The sequence below is a fragment of the Salmo salar genome, chromosome ssa07, assembly GCF_905237065.1.
Source record: "Salmo salar chromosome ssa07, Ssal_v3.1, whole genome shotgun sequence".
NCBI lineage: Eukaryota > Metazoa > Chordata > Actinopteri > Salmoniformes > Salmonidae > Salmo > Salmo salar.
In genome coordinates this window covers 60,506,032-60,521,077 of record NC_059448.1, presented here as the reverse complement: position 1 = coordinate 60,521,077, position 15,046 = coordinate 60,506,032, and the positions used below count along the sequence as shown (strand labels likewise).

At 46.3% G+C, this 15,046-nt stretch overlaps 1 protein-coding gene across 1 annotated transcript in view; it reads left to right on the top strand.

Annotated features, from left to right (window-relative positions):
- Positions 1-15,046, top strand: part of LOC123743838 (mucin-2-like) — a 49,649-nt gene that overhangs the window by 6,298 nt on the left and 28,305 nt on the right. Inside the window, exon 2 of the mRNA XM_045722526.1 lies at positions 5,144-5,165. Within this exon, the coding sequence (XP_045578482.1) occupies positions 5,144-5,165 (22 nt within the window). The remainder of the gene's footprint in view (positions 1-5,143; positions 5,166-15,046) is intronic.

Sequence of the window (15,046 nt, the reverse complement as noted above, 5' to 3'; positions counted from 1 at the left end):
TACTACTATAGAATACTAGTGGAGAATACTACTATAGAATACTAGTGGAGAATACTACTATAGAATACTACTATAGAATACTAGTGGAGAATACTACTATAGAATACTAGTGGAGAATACTACTATAGAATACTACTATAGAATACTACTACAGAATACTACTATAGAATACTACTACAGAATACTACTATAGAATACTACTGGAGAATACTACTATAGAATACTACTATAGAATACTACTGGAGAATACTACTATAGAATACTAGTGGAGAATATTACTATAGAATACTACTATAGAATACTAGTGGAGAATACTACTGGAGAATACTACTATAGAATACTACTATAGAATACTACTGGAGAATACTACTATAGAATACTAGTGGAGAATATTACTATAGAATACTACTATAGAATACTAGTGGAGAATACTACCATAGAATACTACTATAGAATACTACTCAGTCATACTACTATGGCTGACCCTGTAAAACAACACCTATCATACTACCATGGCTGACCCTGTAAAACAACACCTATCATACTACCATGGCTGACCCTGTAAAACAACACCTATCATACTACTATGGCTGACCCTGTACAAAAACACCTATCATACTACTATGGCTGACCATGTAAAACAACACCTATCATACTACTATGGCTGACCCTGTAAAACAACACCTATCATACTACCATGGCTGACCCTGTAAAACAACACCTATCATACTACTATGGCTGACCCTGTAAAACAACACCTATCATACTACTATGGCTGACCCTGTAAAACAACACCTATCATACTACTATGGCTGACCCTGTAAAACAACACCTATCATACTACTATGACTGACCCTGTACAACAACACCTATCATACTACTATGGCTGACCCTGTAAAACAACACCTATCATACTACTATGGCTGACCCTGTACAAAAACACCTATCATACTACTATGGCTGACCCTGTACAACAACACCTATCATACTACTATGGCTGACCCTGTAAAACAACACCTATCATACTACTATGGCTGACCCTGTAAAACAACACCTATCATACTACCATGGCTGACCCTGTAAAACAACACCTATCATACTACTATGGCTGACCCTGTAAAACAACACCTATCATACTACTATGGCTGACCCTGTACAAAAACACCTATCATACTACTATGGCTGACCCTGTAAAACAACACCTATCATACTACTATGGCTGACCCTGTAAAACAACACCTATCATACTACCATGGCTGACCCTGTAAAACAACACCTATCATACTACTATGGCTGACCCTGTAAAACAACACCTATCATACTACTATGGCTGACCCTGTAAAACAACACCTATCATACTACTATGACTGACCCTGTAAAACAACACCTATCATACTACTATGGCTGACCCTGTACAAGAACACCTATCATACTACTATGGCTGACCCTGTAAAACAACACCTATCATACTACTATGGCTGACCCTGTAAAACAACACCTATCATACTACTATGGCTGACCCTGTACAACAACACCTATCATACTACTATGGCTGACCCTGTAAAACAACACCTATCATACTACTATGACTGACCCTGTAAAACAACACCTATCATACTACTATGGCTGACCCTGTAAAACAAGGTCTTGGAGTACCTGCTAAAGGACACTCCTCTCTCCTGCTATGGAACAGGTTGTCCATGTACCTGCTCATCAGAGCTTGGAGTACCTGCTAAAGGACACTCCTCTCTCCTGCTATGGAACAGGTTGTCCATGTACCTGCTCATCAGAGCTTGGAGTACCTGCTAAAGAAGGAGCCTTTCTGTCAACCTCAAACTTTCAGTCAATCTTCATGGTTCACTAAATAGTGAACCAATTTTTCTTCAGAAAAACTACAAGAGATAATATAAATAAGCTTCTGAAATGCAGGTATATTAGATATAAGATAAGATCATATATTTCTCAGAAAGAGCAACGGAGAAAATTATAAGAGGGCTATCTCCACTTTCTATGACTATAATTTATTCAGTGAAAGAGAAGCCATCTGGGGTATTCATCTCCTTAGTGTAACACACACACACACACACACACACACACACACACACACACACACACACACACACACACACAATGACAAAAAGCTGTAGAAAGTCGAAGCGACGATGTGGGGAATGTGCGATGATGCCGTTTGAGGGATTTCAGGGCTTTCTAAACCAAACTATCATCTCAGTCAGAGGAAAAGAAATGCTTCATTCCAGAGGTTTATATCAATTCTGTGAATGTGTTGATGATAAAATTAACAAATGCCAGCAATACCATTAAGCAAAGCCTTTGAATGCCTTTTCAAACTGTGACATGTTGCCAGAAGATTCCAGAACTAAAAGACCAGGTAAAAACCTACATGATGATTCTAGAACTGAAACGGCTGTTCCACCTGCGGCAGGAGACGAGGAGCGCACAGGACTTTGCTCTGGAGTTCCGGACCTTGGCTGCTGGGGCGGTGTGGAACGACAGGGCCCTGATGGACCACTATCGTTGCAGCCTCCGGGAGGACGTCCGCCGGGAGCTAGCCTGTCAGGACACTACCCTCCCACTAGATGAACTTATTGACATGTCCGTTTGTCTCGACAACCTGCTGGCTGCCCACGGGCGTCCAGAACGGACCCTGTTGGTTCCACCTCCAGGCCCTCCAGCTCCCATCCCTATGGAGCTAGGGGGGGCCGCATCGAGGGGGACCGGAGGAGGAGGCTCCTCCTGTACCCGGTGTGGTCTGAGAGGACACACTGCCGACCGGTGCTGGAGGAGCTCCTCTGGGAATCGGGATTGGCAGGCAGAGCACTCCTCGTTCACCCCAGGTGAGTAAGCACCAGCCTCACCCAGAGCTCCCTGTTGGCCATATGTTTGTGCTTATAACTTTTCCTGAGTTTTCTCCCTCTTTCCAGCATAAGGCGCTAGTCGATTCAGGCGCAGCTGGAAACTTTATGGATCGTGGGCGCTCGCATTAAGGCTAGGGATTCCCCTGGTGTCGTTGGACCAACCTTTCCCCGTGCACTCCTTAGATAGCCGACCATTAGGGTCAGGGCTGGTCAGGGAGGCCACGGTTCCACTGGACATGGTAACGCAGGGGGATCATGGGGAACGGATTAGTCTCTTCCTCATTGATTCGCCTCCGTTTCCAGTGGTGCTGGGGATTCCCTGGCTGGCCAATCACAATCCTGATATTGCATGGAGACAGGGGGCTCTCAGAGGGTGGTCAGAGGAGTGTTCAGGCAGGTGTAAAGGAGTTTCCATCGGTGCAACGACGGTGGAGAGTCCAGACCAGGTTTCCAGCGTGCGCATTCCCTCTGAATATGCCGATTTGGCTATCGCCTTCTGTAAGAAGAGGGCGACCCGATTACCACCTCATCGACGAGGGGATTGCGCGATAAACCTCCAGGTAAACGCTACACTTCCCAGGAGTCACGTGTACCCATTGTCACAAGAGGAAATGCTGGCTATGGAGACATATGTCACGGAATCTCTGAGACAGGGGTACATTCGGCCCTCCATGTCACCCGTCTCCTCGAGTTTCTTTTCCGTGAAGAAAAAGGGAGGGAGGTCTGCGTCCGTGCATTGATTATCGAGGTCTAAATTCCATCACAGTAGGGTTTAGTTACCCGCTACCTCTCATCGCTACGGCGGTGGAATCATTTCACGGAGCGCGTTTTTTCACGAAACTGGACCTCAGGAGCGCGCACAATCTGGTGCGTATCCGGGGAGGAGACGAGTGGAAAACCGCGTTTAGTGCCACATCGGGCCACTATGAGTACCTCGTCATGCCGTATGGGTTAAAGAATGCTCCAGCCGTTTTTCAATCCTTTGTCGACGAGATTCTCAGGGACCTGCACGGGCAGGGTGTGGTGGTGTATATTGATGACATTCTGATCAATTCCGCCACATGCGCCGCGCATGTATCCCTGGTGCGCAAGGTGCTTGGGCGACTGCTGGAGCATGACCTGTACGTTAAGGCTGAGAAATGCTTGGTAGCACCGGTGGTATGGGAGGTGGACGCGGAGATCGAGCGGGCGTTACGGTTGGAACCTGCACCATCTCAGTGTCCAGCAGGTGCTCAGTACGTGCTGCTTGGTGTCCGTGATCGATTGATTCGATGGGCCCATAATCTCCCCTCTTCGGGTCACCCTGGGATTGAGAGGACAGTGCGGAGTCTTAGGGGAAAGTACTGGTGGACGTGCTGTTTTATGTCTCCTGCCTGCTCGGTGTGCGCTCAGAGCAAGGCTCCTCGACACCTGCCTAGAGGGAAATTACAGCCCCTCCCCGTTCCACAGCGGCCGTGGTCGCACTTGTCAGTGGACTTTCTCACCAACCTTCCCACATCTCAGGGAAACACCACAATCCTGGTCGTTGTGGATCGGTTCTCGAAGTCCTGCCGTCTCATCCCGTTGCCCGGTCTCCCTACAGCTCTGCAGACTGCGGAGGCTCTGTTTACCCATGTCTTCCGGCACTACGGGGTGCCCGAGGACATCGTTTCTGATCGGGGTCCCCAGTTCACGTCCAGAGTTTGGAGGGCGTTCATGGAACGGTTGGGGGTCTCGGTCAGCCTGACCTTGGGTTTCCACCCCGAGAGTAATGGGCAGGTGGGGAGAGTGAACCAAGAGGTGGGTAGGTTTCTATGGACGTATTGCCGGGACCGGCCCAGGGAGTGGGCGAGGTACGTCCCATGGGCAGAGGTAGCCCAAAACTCCCTCAGTCACTCATCAACTAACATGTAACCGTTTCAGCGCGTGTTGGGCTACCTGCCGGTCCTGGCTCCATGGCACCAGAGCCAGACCGAGGCTCCTGCGGTGGAGGAGTGGGTACAGCGCTCGAAGGACACTTGGAGAGCCGTCCAGGACGCATTAACAAAGGCGAGTGGACAGCAGAAGAAGAGCGCTGACCAGCACCGCAGTGAGACCCCTGTGTTTGCACCAGGGGATCGAGTCTGGCTCTCAGCCTGAAACCTACCCCTCCGCCTGCCCTGCCGGAAGCTGGGGCCGCAGTGTGTAGGGCCGTTTAAAGTCCTGAGGAGGATAAACGAGGTGTGTTACCGGTTACAACTTCCATCTTACTACCGTATTAACCCCTCGTTTCATGTGTCTCTCCTTAGGTGGCTGGTCCTTTGCAGGAAGGTGAGGTGCCGGAGGTCTCTCCACCCTCTCTGGACATTGGGGGGTCCCCGGCGTATACGATACGCGCTATTCTGGACTCCAGACGTCGGGTGGGGGGCCTACAGTACCTAGTAGACTGGGAGGGGTACGGCGCGGAGGAGAGGTGCTGGGTACCAGTGAAGGACATTTTGGACCCCTCACTTCTGAGGGATTTCCACCGCCTTCATGGGGATCGCCCTGCGCCTCGTCCTCCGGGTCGCCCTCGAGGCGGGGGGGTACTGTCACGAATCCCACCAAAGGGTGACTCCCCTGCCTGCTCGGGCGGCGCTCGGCGGTCGTCGTCGCCGGCCTACTAGCCACCGCTGATCCCTTTTTCCTTTTCTGTTTGTAATGTCTTATTGGTTGCACCTGTTCCCTATTGTGTGTCTTGATTTGTGTTTATTTAAGCCTGCTTAGCCCGCCCAGGTTTGTGCGGGATTATTTTGCTGTCAGTGTGTTTTTTGAATGTGCTGGCTATTTGCCTTATATTCTCTCTCCGGACTGTGTGCCCGTTGTTCTGGGTTGGTCATTTTGTTCACGCGCCCGTTTGTGTTGGCGTTGACCGTTTTTGTGCCGGGAAGAATAAAGGACATTATACCTTACCTCTGCTCTCTGCGCCTGACTCCTACCACCACTCCTAGCATCTCGTGATGATTCTAGAACTAAAACACCATGTTAAAACCTACATGATGATTCTAGAACTGAAACACCATGTTAAAACCTACATGATGATTCTAGAACTGAAACACCATGTTATAACCTACATGATGATTCTAGAACTAAAACACCATGTTAAAACCTACATGATGATTCTAGAACTGAAACACCATGTTAAAACCTACATGATGATTCTAGAACTAAAACACCATGTTAAAACCTACATGATGATTCTAGAACTGAAACACCATGTTATAACCTACATGATGATTCTAGAACTTAAACACCATGTTAAAACCTACATGATGATTCTAGAACTAAAACACCATGTTAAAACCTACATGATGATTCTAGAACTGAAACACCATGTTAAAACCTACATGATGATTCTAGAACTGAAACACCAGGTTAAAACCTACATGATGATTCTAGAACTGAAACACCATGTTAAAACCTACATGATGATTCTAGAACTTAAACACCATGTTAAAACCTACATGATGATTCTAGAATTGAAACAACATGTCAAAACCTACATGATGATTCTAGAACTGAAACACCATGTTAAAACCTACATGATGATTCTAGAACTGAAACACCATGTTATAACCTACATGATGATTCTAGAACTAAAACACCATGTTAAAACCTACATGATGATTCTAGAACTGAAACACCAGGTTAAAACCTACATGATGATTCTAGAACTGAAACACCATGTTAAAACCTACATGATGATTCTAGAACTGAAACACCAGGTTAATAACCTACATGATGATTCTAGAACTGAAACACCATGTTAAAACCTACATGATGATTCTAGAACTGAAACACCATGTTAAAACCTACATGATGATTCTAGAACTGAAACACCATGTTAAAACCTACATGATGATTCTAGAACTGAAACACCATGTTAAAACCTACATGATGATTCTAGAACTGAAACACCATGTTAAAACCTACATGATGATTCTAGAATTGAAACAACATGTCAAAACCTACATGATGATTCTAGAACTTAAACACCATGTTAAAACCTACATGATGATTCTAGAATTGAAACAACATGTCAAAACCTACATGATGATTCTAGAACTTAAACACCATGTTAAAACCTACATGATGATTCTAGAATTGAAACAACATGTCAAAACCTACATGATGATTCTAGAACTTAAACACCATGTTAAAACCTACATGATGATTCTAGAACTGAAACACCAGATAAAAACCTACATGATGATTCTAGAACTGAAACACCATGATAAAAACCTACATGATGATTCTAGAACTGAAACACCATGATAAAAACCTACATGATGATTCTAGAACTAAAACACCATGTTAAAACCTACATGATGATTCTAGAACTAAAACACCATGTTAAAACCTACATGATGATTCTAGAACTAAAACACCATGTTAAAACCTACATGATGATTCTAGAACTGAAACACCATGTTAAAACCTACATGATGATTCTAGAACTGAAACACCATGTTAAAACCTACATGATGATTCTAGAACTGAAACACCATGTTAAAACCTACATGATGATTCTAGAACTTAAACACCATGTTAAAACCTACATGATGATTCTAGAACTAAAACACCATGTTAAAACCTACATGATGATTCTAGAACTGAAACACCATGTTAAAACCTACATGATGATTCTAGAACTGAAACACCATGTTAAAACCTACATGATGATTCTAGAACTGAAACACCATGTTAAAACCTACATGATGATTCTAGAACTGAAACACCATGTTAAAACCTACATGATGATTCTAGAACTGAAACACCATGTTAAAACCTACATGATGATTCTAGAACTGAAACACCATGTTAAAACCTACATGATGATTCTAGAACTGAAACACCATGTTAAAACCTACATGATGATTCTAGAACTGAAACACCATGTTAAAACCTACATGATGATTCTAGAACTAAAACACCATGTTAAAACCTACATGATGATTCTAGAACTGAAACAACATGTCAAAACCTACATGATGATTCTAGAACTGAAACACCATGTTAAAACCTACATGATGATTCTAGAACTGAAACACCATGTTAAAACCTACATGATGATTCTAGAACTGAAACACCATGTTAAAACCTACATGATGATTCTAGAACTGAAACACCATGTTAAAACCTACATGATGATTCTAGAACTTAAACACCATGTTAAAACCTACATGATGATTCTAGAACTGAAACACCATGTTAAAACCTACATGATGATTCTAGAACTAAAACACCATGTTAAAACCTACATGATGATTCTAGAACTAAAACACCATGTTAAAACCTACATGATGATTCTAGAACTGAAACACCATGTTAAAACCTACATGATGATTCTAGAACTAAAACACCATGTTAAAACCTACATGATGATTCTAGAACTGAAACACCATGTTAAAACCTACATGATGATTCTAGAACTGAAACACCAGATAAAAACCTACATGATGATTCTAGAACTGAAACACCATGTTAAAACCTACATGATGATTCTAGAACTGAAACACCAGATAAAAACCTACATGATGATTCTAGAACTAAAACACCATGTTAAAACCTACATGATGATTCTAGAACTGAAACACCATGTTAAAACCTACATGATGATTCTAGAACTGAAACACCATGTTAAAACCTACATGATGATTCTAGAACTGAAACAACATGTTAAAACCTACATGATGATTCTAGAACTGAAACTACATGTCAAAACCAGGTAAAAACCTACACCACCATTTGCATCACCACCACCACCATCATCATCACCACCATCATCATCATCAACAGCAAAGTCAGAGTACACAGCTGGCCCAAGGCCCAGGTAGATGTGATGATGTTGTGGAATAAGCATTCTTGCCTTGTGTTGTTTACTAGTGTTGATGTGACATCCAAAATGCCATCTTGATTCACGTTATCCCTGCGTGCTGCTGGAATAAAGGAGTCGGCCATGACAGATGAGCCAGCGCAGACTGCATATTGATGTTATTCCTTAGACAGGTAAAGCCTTGTGTTGACCCTAGAGCTGTCAGAAGAAGACCAGACACACTGATCCCAGATCAGCCTTTCAGCTGTCACTTTACACACAGACCTTTCTGAAGGCATCGGAGATGAGGAATCAGCTGTAAAATGCGAGGCCGGTATCTCCTATTGCTGATGTGTGGAGAGAGGACAACAACAACCAGAATCAGTCACTACTGAGGAGTGAAGAAGTAACCTTGTGTGGCCAAAGGCCAGACGCCATCGTTACCAGGGAAACAGCAGGACATACATCATCAAGCCACATGCCCACTCAGCTGACCGCATCATCATTTATCCCTCCTTCCTAAAAAGAGACAGAGAGAGAGAGAGAGAGAGAGAGAGAGAGAGAGAGAGAGAGAGAGAGAGAGAGAGAGAGAGAGAGAGAGAGAGAGAGAGAGAGAGAGAGAGAGAGAGAGAGAGAGAGAGAGAGAGAGAGAGAGAGAGCCGACCAGCCGTGATAAACAAGTGCTTCCTCCTCTAATAAATCTGGTGCTCAGCATTCTGTGACCTGGGTAATGGATTCCAATTTGCTGCTTTTTGTCACTAAGAGTCATTTACATCGCATGCAATCATTTACATCCCGCATTGCAGTGGTGCTCAGCTGCTTGGGGCTCACCTAGCCAGGTCTGGATGGCTCTCATTAACCCTAATGATCAGAACCATGACTGTCCAACTGGTGCATGAAATCAGACCTGACTAGCTGACCACCACAACACATCACACATGGATTACAGATAATATCTGCTGACATTACACAGCAGTTTGATCAACTGTAGAGAGAGAGAAGAGAGAGATAGAGGGCCTCAGTCAGTCTGCCTGGTGATGGATGTGGTCTGTAGAGGACCTCAGTCAGTCTACCTGGTGATGGATGTGGTCTGTAGAGGACCTCAGTCAGTCTGCCTGGTGATGGATGTGGTCTGTAGAGGGCCTCAGTCAGTCTGCCTGGTGATGGATGTGGTCTGTAGAGGACCTCAGTCAGTCTACCTGGTGATGGATGTGGTCTGTAGAGGGCCTCAGTCAGTCTGCCTGGTGATGGATGTGGTCTGTAGAGGACCTCAGTCAGTCTACCTGGTGATGGATGTGGTCTGTAGAGGGCCTCAGTCAGTCTACCTGGTGATGGATGTGGTCTGTAGAGGGCCTCAGTCAGTCTACCTGGTGATGGATGTGGTCTGTAGAGGACCTCAGTCAGTCTACCTGGTGATGGATGTGGTCTGTAGAGGGCCTCAGTCAGTCTACCTGGTGATGGATGTGGTCTGTAGAGGGCCTCAGTCAGTCTACCTGGTGATGGATGTGGTCTGTAGAGGACCTCAGTCAGTCTACCTGGTGATGGATGTGGTCTGTAGAGGGCCTCAGTCAGTCTACCTGGTGATGGATGTGGTCTGTAGAGGACCTCAGTCAGTCTACCTGGTGATGGATGTGGTCTGTAGAGGGCCTCAGTCAGTCTACCTGGTGATGGATGTGGTCTGTAGAGGGCCTCAGTCAGTCTACCTGGTGATGGATGTGGTCTGTAGAGGGCCTCAGTCAGTCTACCTGGTGATGGATGTGGTAGAGGTGAGGACCTCAGTCAGTCAGTCTACCTGGTGATGGATGTGGTCTGTAGAGGGCCTCAGTCAGTCTACCTGGTGATGGATGTGGTCTGTAGAGGGCCTCAGTCAGTCTACCTGGTGATGGATGTGGTCTGTAGAGGGCCTCAGTCAGTCTGCCTGGTGATGGATGTGGTAGAGGTGAGGGGCTCAGTCAGTCAGTCTACCTGGTGATGGATGTCGTCTGTAGAGGGGCTCAGTCAGTCAGTCTACCTGGTGATGGATGTGGTAGAGGTGAGGGCCTCAGTCAGTCAGTCTACCTGGTGATGGATGTGGTAGAGGTGAGGACCTCAGTCAGTCAGTCTACCTGGTGATGGATGTGGTCTGTAGAGGGGCTCAGTCAGTCTACCTGGTGATGGATGTGGTAGAGGTGAGGGCCTCAGTCAGCCAGTCTACCTGGTGATGGATGTGGTAGAGGTGAGGACCTCAGTCAGTCAGTCTACCTGGTGATGGATGTGGTAGAGGTGAGGACCTCAGTCAGTCAGTCTACCTGGTGATGGATGTGGTAGAGGTGAGGACCTCAGTCAGTCAGTCTACCTGGTGATGGATGTGGTAGAGGTGAGGGCCTCAGTCAGTCTACCTGGTGATGGATGTCGTCTGTAGAGGGGCTCAGTCAGTCAGTCTACCTGGTGATGGATGTGGTAGAGGTGAGGGCCTCAGTCAGTCTACCTGGTGATGGATGTGGTCTGTAGAGGGGCTCAGTCAGTCTACCTGGTGATGGATGTGGTAGAGGTGAGGGCCTCAGTCAGCCAGTCTACCTGGTGATGGATGTGGTAGAGGTGAGGGCCTCAGTCAGCCAGTCTACCTGGTGATGGATGTGGTAGAGGTGAGGACCTCAGTCAGTCAGTCTACCTGGTGATGGATGTGGTAGAGGTGAGGGCCTCAGTCAGTCTACCTGGTGATGGATGTGGTCTGTAGAGGGGCTCAGTCAGTCAGTCTACCTGGTGATGGATGTGGTAGAGGTGAGGGCCTCAGTCAGTCTACCTGGTGATGGATGTGGTCTGTAGAGGGGCTCAGTCAGTCTACCTGGTGATGGATGTGGTAGAGGTGAGGGCCTCAGTCAGCCAGTCTACCTGGTGATGGATGTGGTAGAGGTGAGGGCCTCAGTCAGCCAGTCTACCTGGTGATGGATGTCGTCTGTAGAGGGGCTCAGTCAGTCAGTCTACCTGGTGATGGATGTGGTAGAGGTGAGGGCCTCAGTCAGTCAGTCTACCTGGTGATGGATGTGGTAGAGGTGAGGACCTCAGTCAGTCAGTCTACCTGGTGATGGATTTGGTCTGTAGAGGACCTCAGTCAGTCTACCTGGTGATGGATGTGGTAGAGGTGAGGACCTCAGTCAGTCAGTCTACCTGGTGATGGATGTGGTAGAGGTGAGGACCTCAGTCAGTCAGTCTACCTGGTGATGGATTTGGTAGAGGTGAGGGCCTCAGTCAGTCAGTCTACCTGGTGATGGATGTCGTCTGTAGAGGGGCTCAGTCATCATCTAGATTGATGCTGTTCATCTTCAGTTAATCACTAATAGTCCTGATGTCATCAGTAGAGTCCCAGACCATAGTTACCTCTGATGTCATCAGTAGAGTTCAAGACCATTGCTACCTCTGATGTCATCAGTAGAGTCCCAGACCATAGTTACCTCTGATTTCATCAGTAGAGTCCCAGACCATAGTTAACTCTGATGTCATCAGTAGAGTTCCAGACCATAGTTAACTCTGATTTCATCAGTAGAATCCCAGACCATAGTTAACTCTGATGTCATCAGTAGAGTTCCAGACCATAGTTACCTCTGATTTCATCAGTAGAGTTCCAGACCATAGTTAACTCTGATGTCATCAGTAGAGTCCCAGACCATAGTTAACTCTGATGTCATCAGTAGAGTCCCAGACCATAGTTACCTCTGATGTCATCAGTAGAGTTCCAGACCATAGCTACCTCTGATGTCATGAAACGGTCATGTAGGCCTTATTTATAATTTTTACATCAGGCTAACTAGCTGTGTTCAGACGTGTGTGTGTGTGTGTGTGTGTGTGTGTGTGTGTGTGTGTGTGTGTGTGTGTGTGTGTGTGTGTGTGTGTGTGTGTGTGTGTGTGTGTGTGTGTGTGTGTGTGTGTGTGCTGGACATTAGAATAGCATTGGCAACCAGAGCAAAATAAAACTCTAGACCACCTTTACTCCACACACAGAGATGCATACAAAGCTCTCCCTCGCCCTCCATTTGGCAAATCTGACCATAATTCTATCCTCCTGATTCCTGCTTACAAGCAAAAACTAAAGCAGGAAGTACCAGTGACTCGCTCAATACAGAAGTGATCAGGTAACTTGGATGCTACGCTACATGACTGTTTTGCTAGCACAGACTGGTATATGTTCCGGGATTCATCCAATGGCATTGAGGAGTACACCACATCAGTCATCGGCTTCATCAATAAGTGCATCGACGACATCATCCCCACAGTGACCGTACGTACATATCCCAACCAGAAGCCATGGATTACAGGCAACACCCACATCGAACTAAAGGCTAGAGCTGCCGCTTTCCGGGAGCGGGATACTAATCCGGACGCTTATAAGAAATCCCGCAATGCCCTCAGACGAACCATCAAACAAGCAAAGCGTTGTCACAACATCGACGGAAGGTGGCGCTCCTCCTCGCCCGGGCGGCACTCGTCGTCGTCGGCCTATTAGCTGCCACCGATCCTCTTTTATTTTCTGTTGGTCAGGTCTAGTTTAGTTGGCACCTGTTTAGTATTAGTTCATTAGTGGGGGAGGGTTATTTAGTCGTTCTGTGTAGGTTTGTTCTTTGTGAGTGATTCATTTTTGTCATGTGTTTGTTCTGAGGTTCATGTGTTTTTTCCCTCAGCCAGTGGGTTTTGTGGCAGCGTGTTTTGGGCTGCGTCCCTACGCTGCACGCAGGGCTGTTGTTTGGGCACTTGTGTTGCTTTGCCCTGCCTTACCTGTTTTCTTGGCAACGTGTGGATTATTTGACTTCGACCCTCCTGCTTCCTTGAGCACACTGACAAGCGTCAATACAGGATTAAGATTGAATCCTACTACACCGGCTCTGATGCTCGTTGGATGTGGCAGGGCTTGAAAACTATTACAGACTACAAAGGGAAACCCAGATGCGAGCTGCACAGACGAGCTAAATGCCTTTATGCTCACTTCGAGGCAAGCTACACTGTAGCATGCATGAGAGCACCAGCTGTTCTGGACGACTGTGATAACGCTCTCTGTATCCGATGTGAGCAAGACATTTAAACTGGTCAACATTCCCAAAGCTGTGGGGCCAGACCGATCACCAGGATGTGTACTCAAAGCATGCGCGGACCAACTGGCAAGTGTCTTCAAAGACATTTTCAACCTCTCCCTGACCGAGTCTGTAATACCTACATATTTCATGCAGACCACCATAGTCCCTGTGCCCAAGGAAGCAAAGGTAACCTGCCTAAATGATTACCGCCCTGTAGCACTCACGTCAGTAGCCATGAAGTGCTTTAAAAGGCAGGTCATGGCTCACATCAACAGCATCCTCTCGGATACCCTAGACCCACTCCAATTCGCATACCGCCCCAACAGATCCACAGATGATGCAATCTCAATCGCACTCCATACTGCCCTTTCTCACCTGGACAAAAGGAACACCTATGTGAGAATGCTGTTCATTGACTACAGCTCAGCGTTCAACACCATAGTGCCCATGAATCCCATCACTAAGCTAACAACCCTGGGACTAAACACCTCCCTCTGCAACTGGATCCTGGACTCCCTGATGGGCCGCCCCCAGGTGGTATGGGTAGGCAACAACACGCCTGCCACGTTGATCCTCAACACTGGGGCCCCTCCGGGGTGTGTACTTAGTCCCCTCCTGTACTCCCTGTTCACCCACGACTGCGTGGGCAAACATGACTCCAACACCGTCATTAAGTTTGCTGACGACACAACAGTGGTCGGCCTGATCACCGACAACAATGAGACAGCTTATAGGGAGGAGGTCAGAGACCTGGCAGTGTGGTGCCAGGACAACAACCTACTACCTACTATCTACTATCTACTACCTACTATCTCCTACCTACTATCTACTATCTACTACCTACTATCTCCTACCTACTATCTACTACCTACTATCTCCTACCTACTACCTACTATCTACTATCTCCTACCTACTATCTACTATCTACCATCTACTATCTCCTACCTACTATCTCCTATCTACTATCTACTACCTACTATCTACTACCTACTATCTCCTACCTACTATGTACTACCTACTATCTACTATCTCCTACCTACTATCTCCTACCTACTACCTACTACCTACTACCTACTATCTCCTACCTACTATCTACTATCTCCTACCTACTACCTACTATCTACTATCTCCTACCTACTACCTACTATCTACTACCTACTATCTCCTACCTACTATCTCCTACCTACTATCTACTACCTACTACCTACTACCTACTATCTACTACCTACTATCTACTACCTACTATCTACTACCTACTATCTACTATCTACTACCTACTATCTACTATCTCCTACCTTCAGGGTTCTGACTTG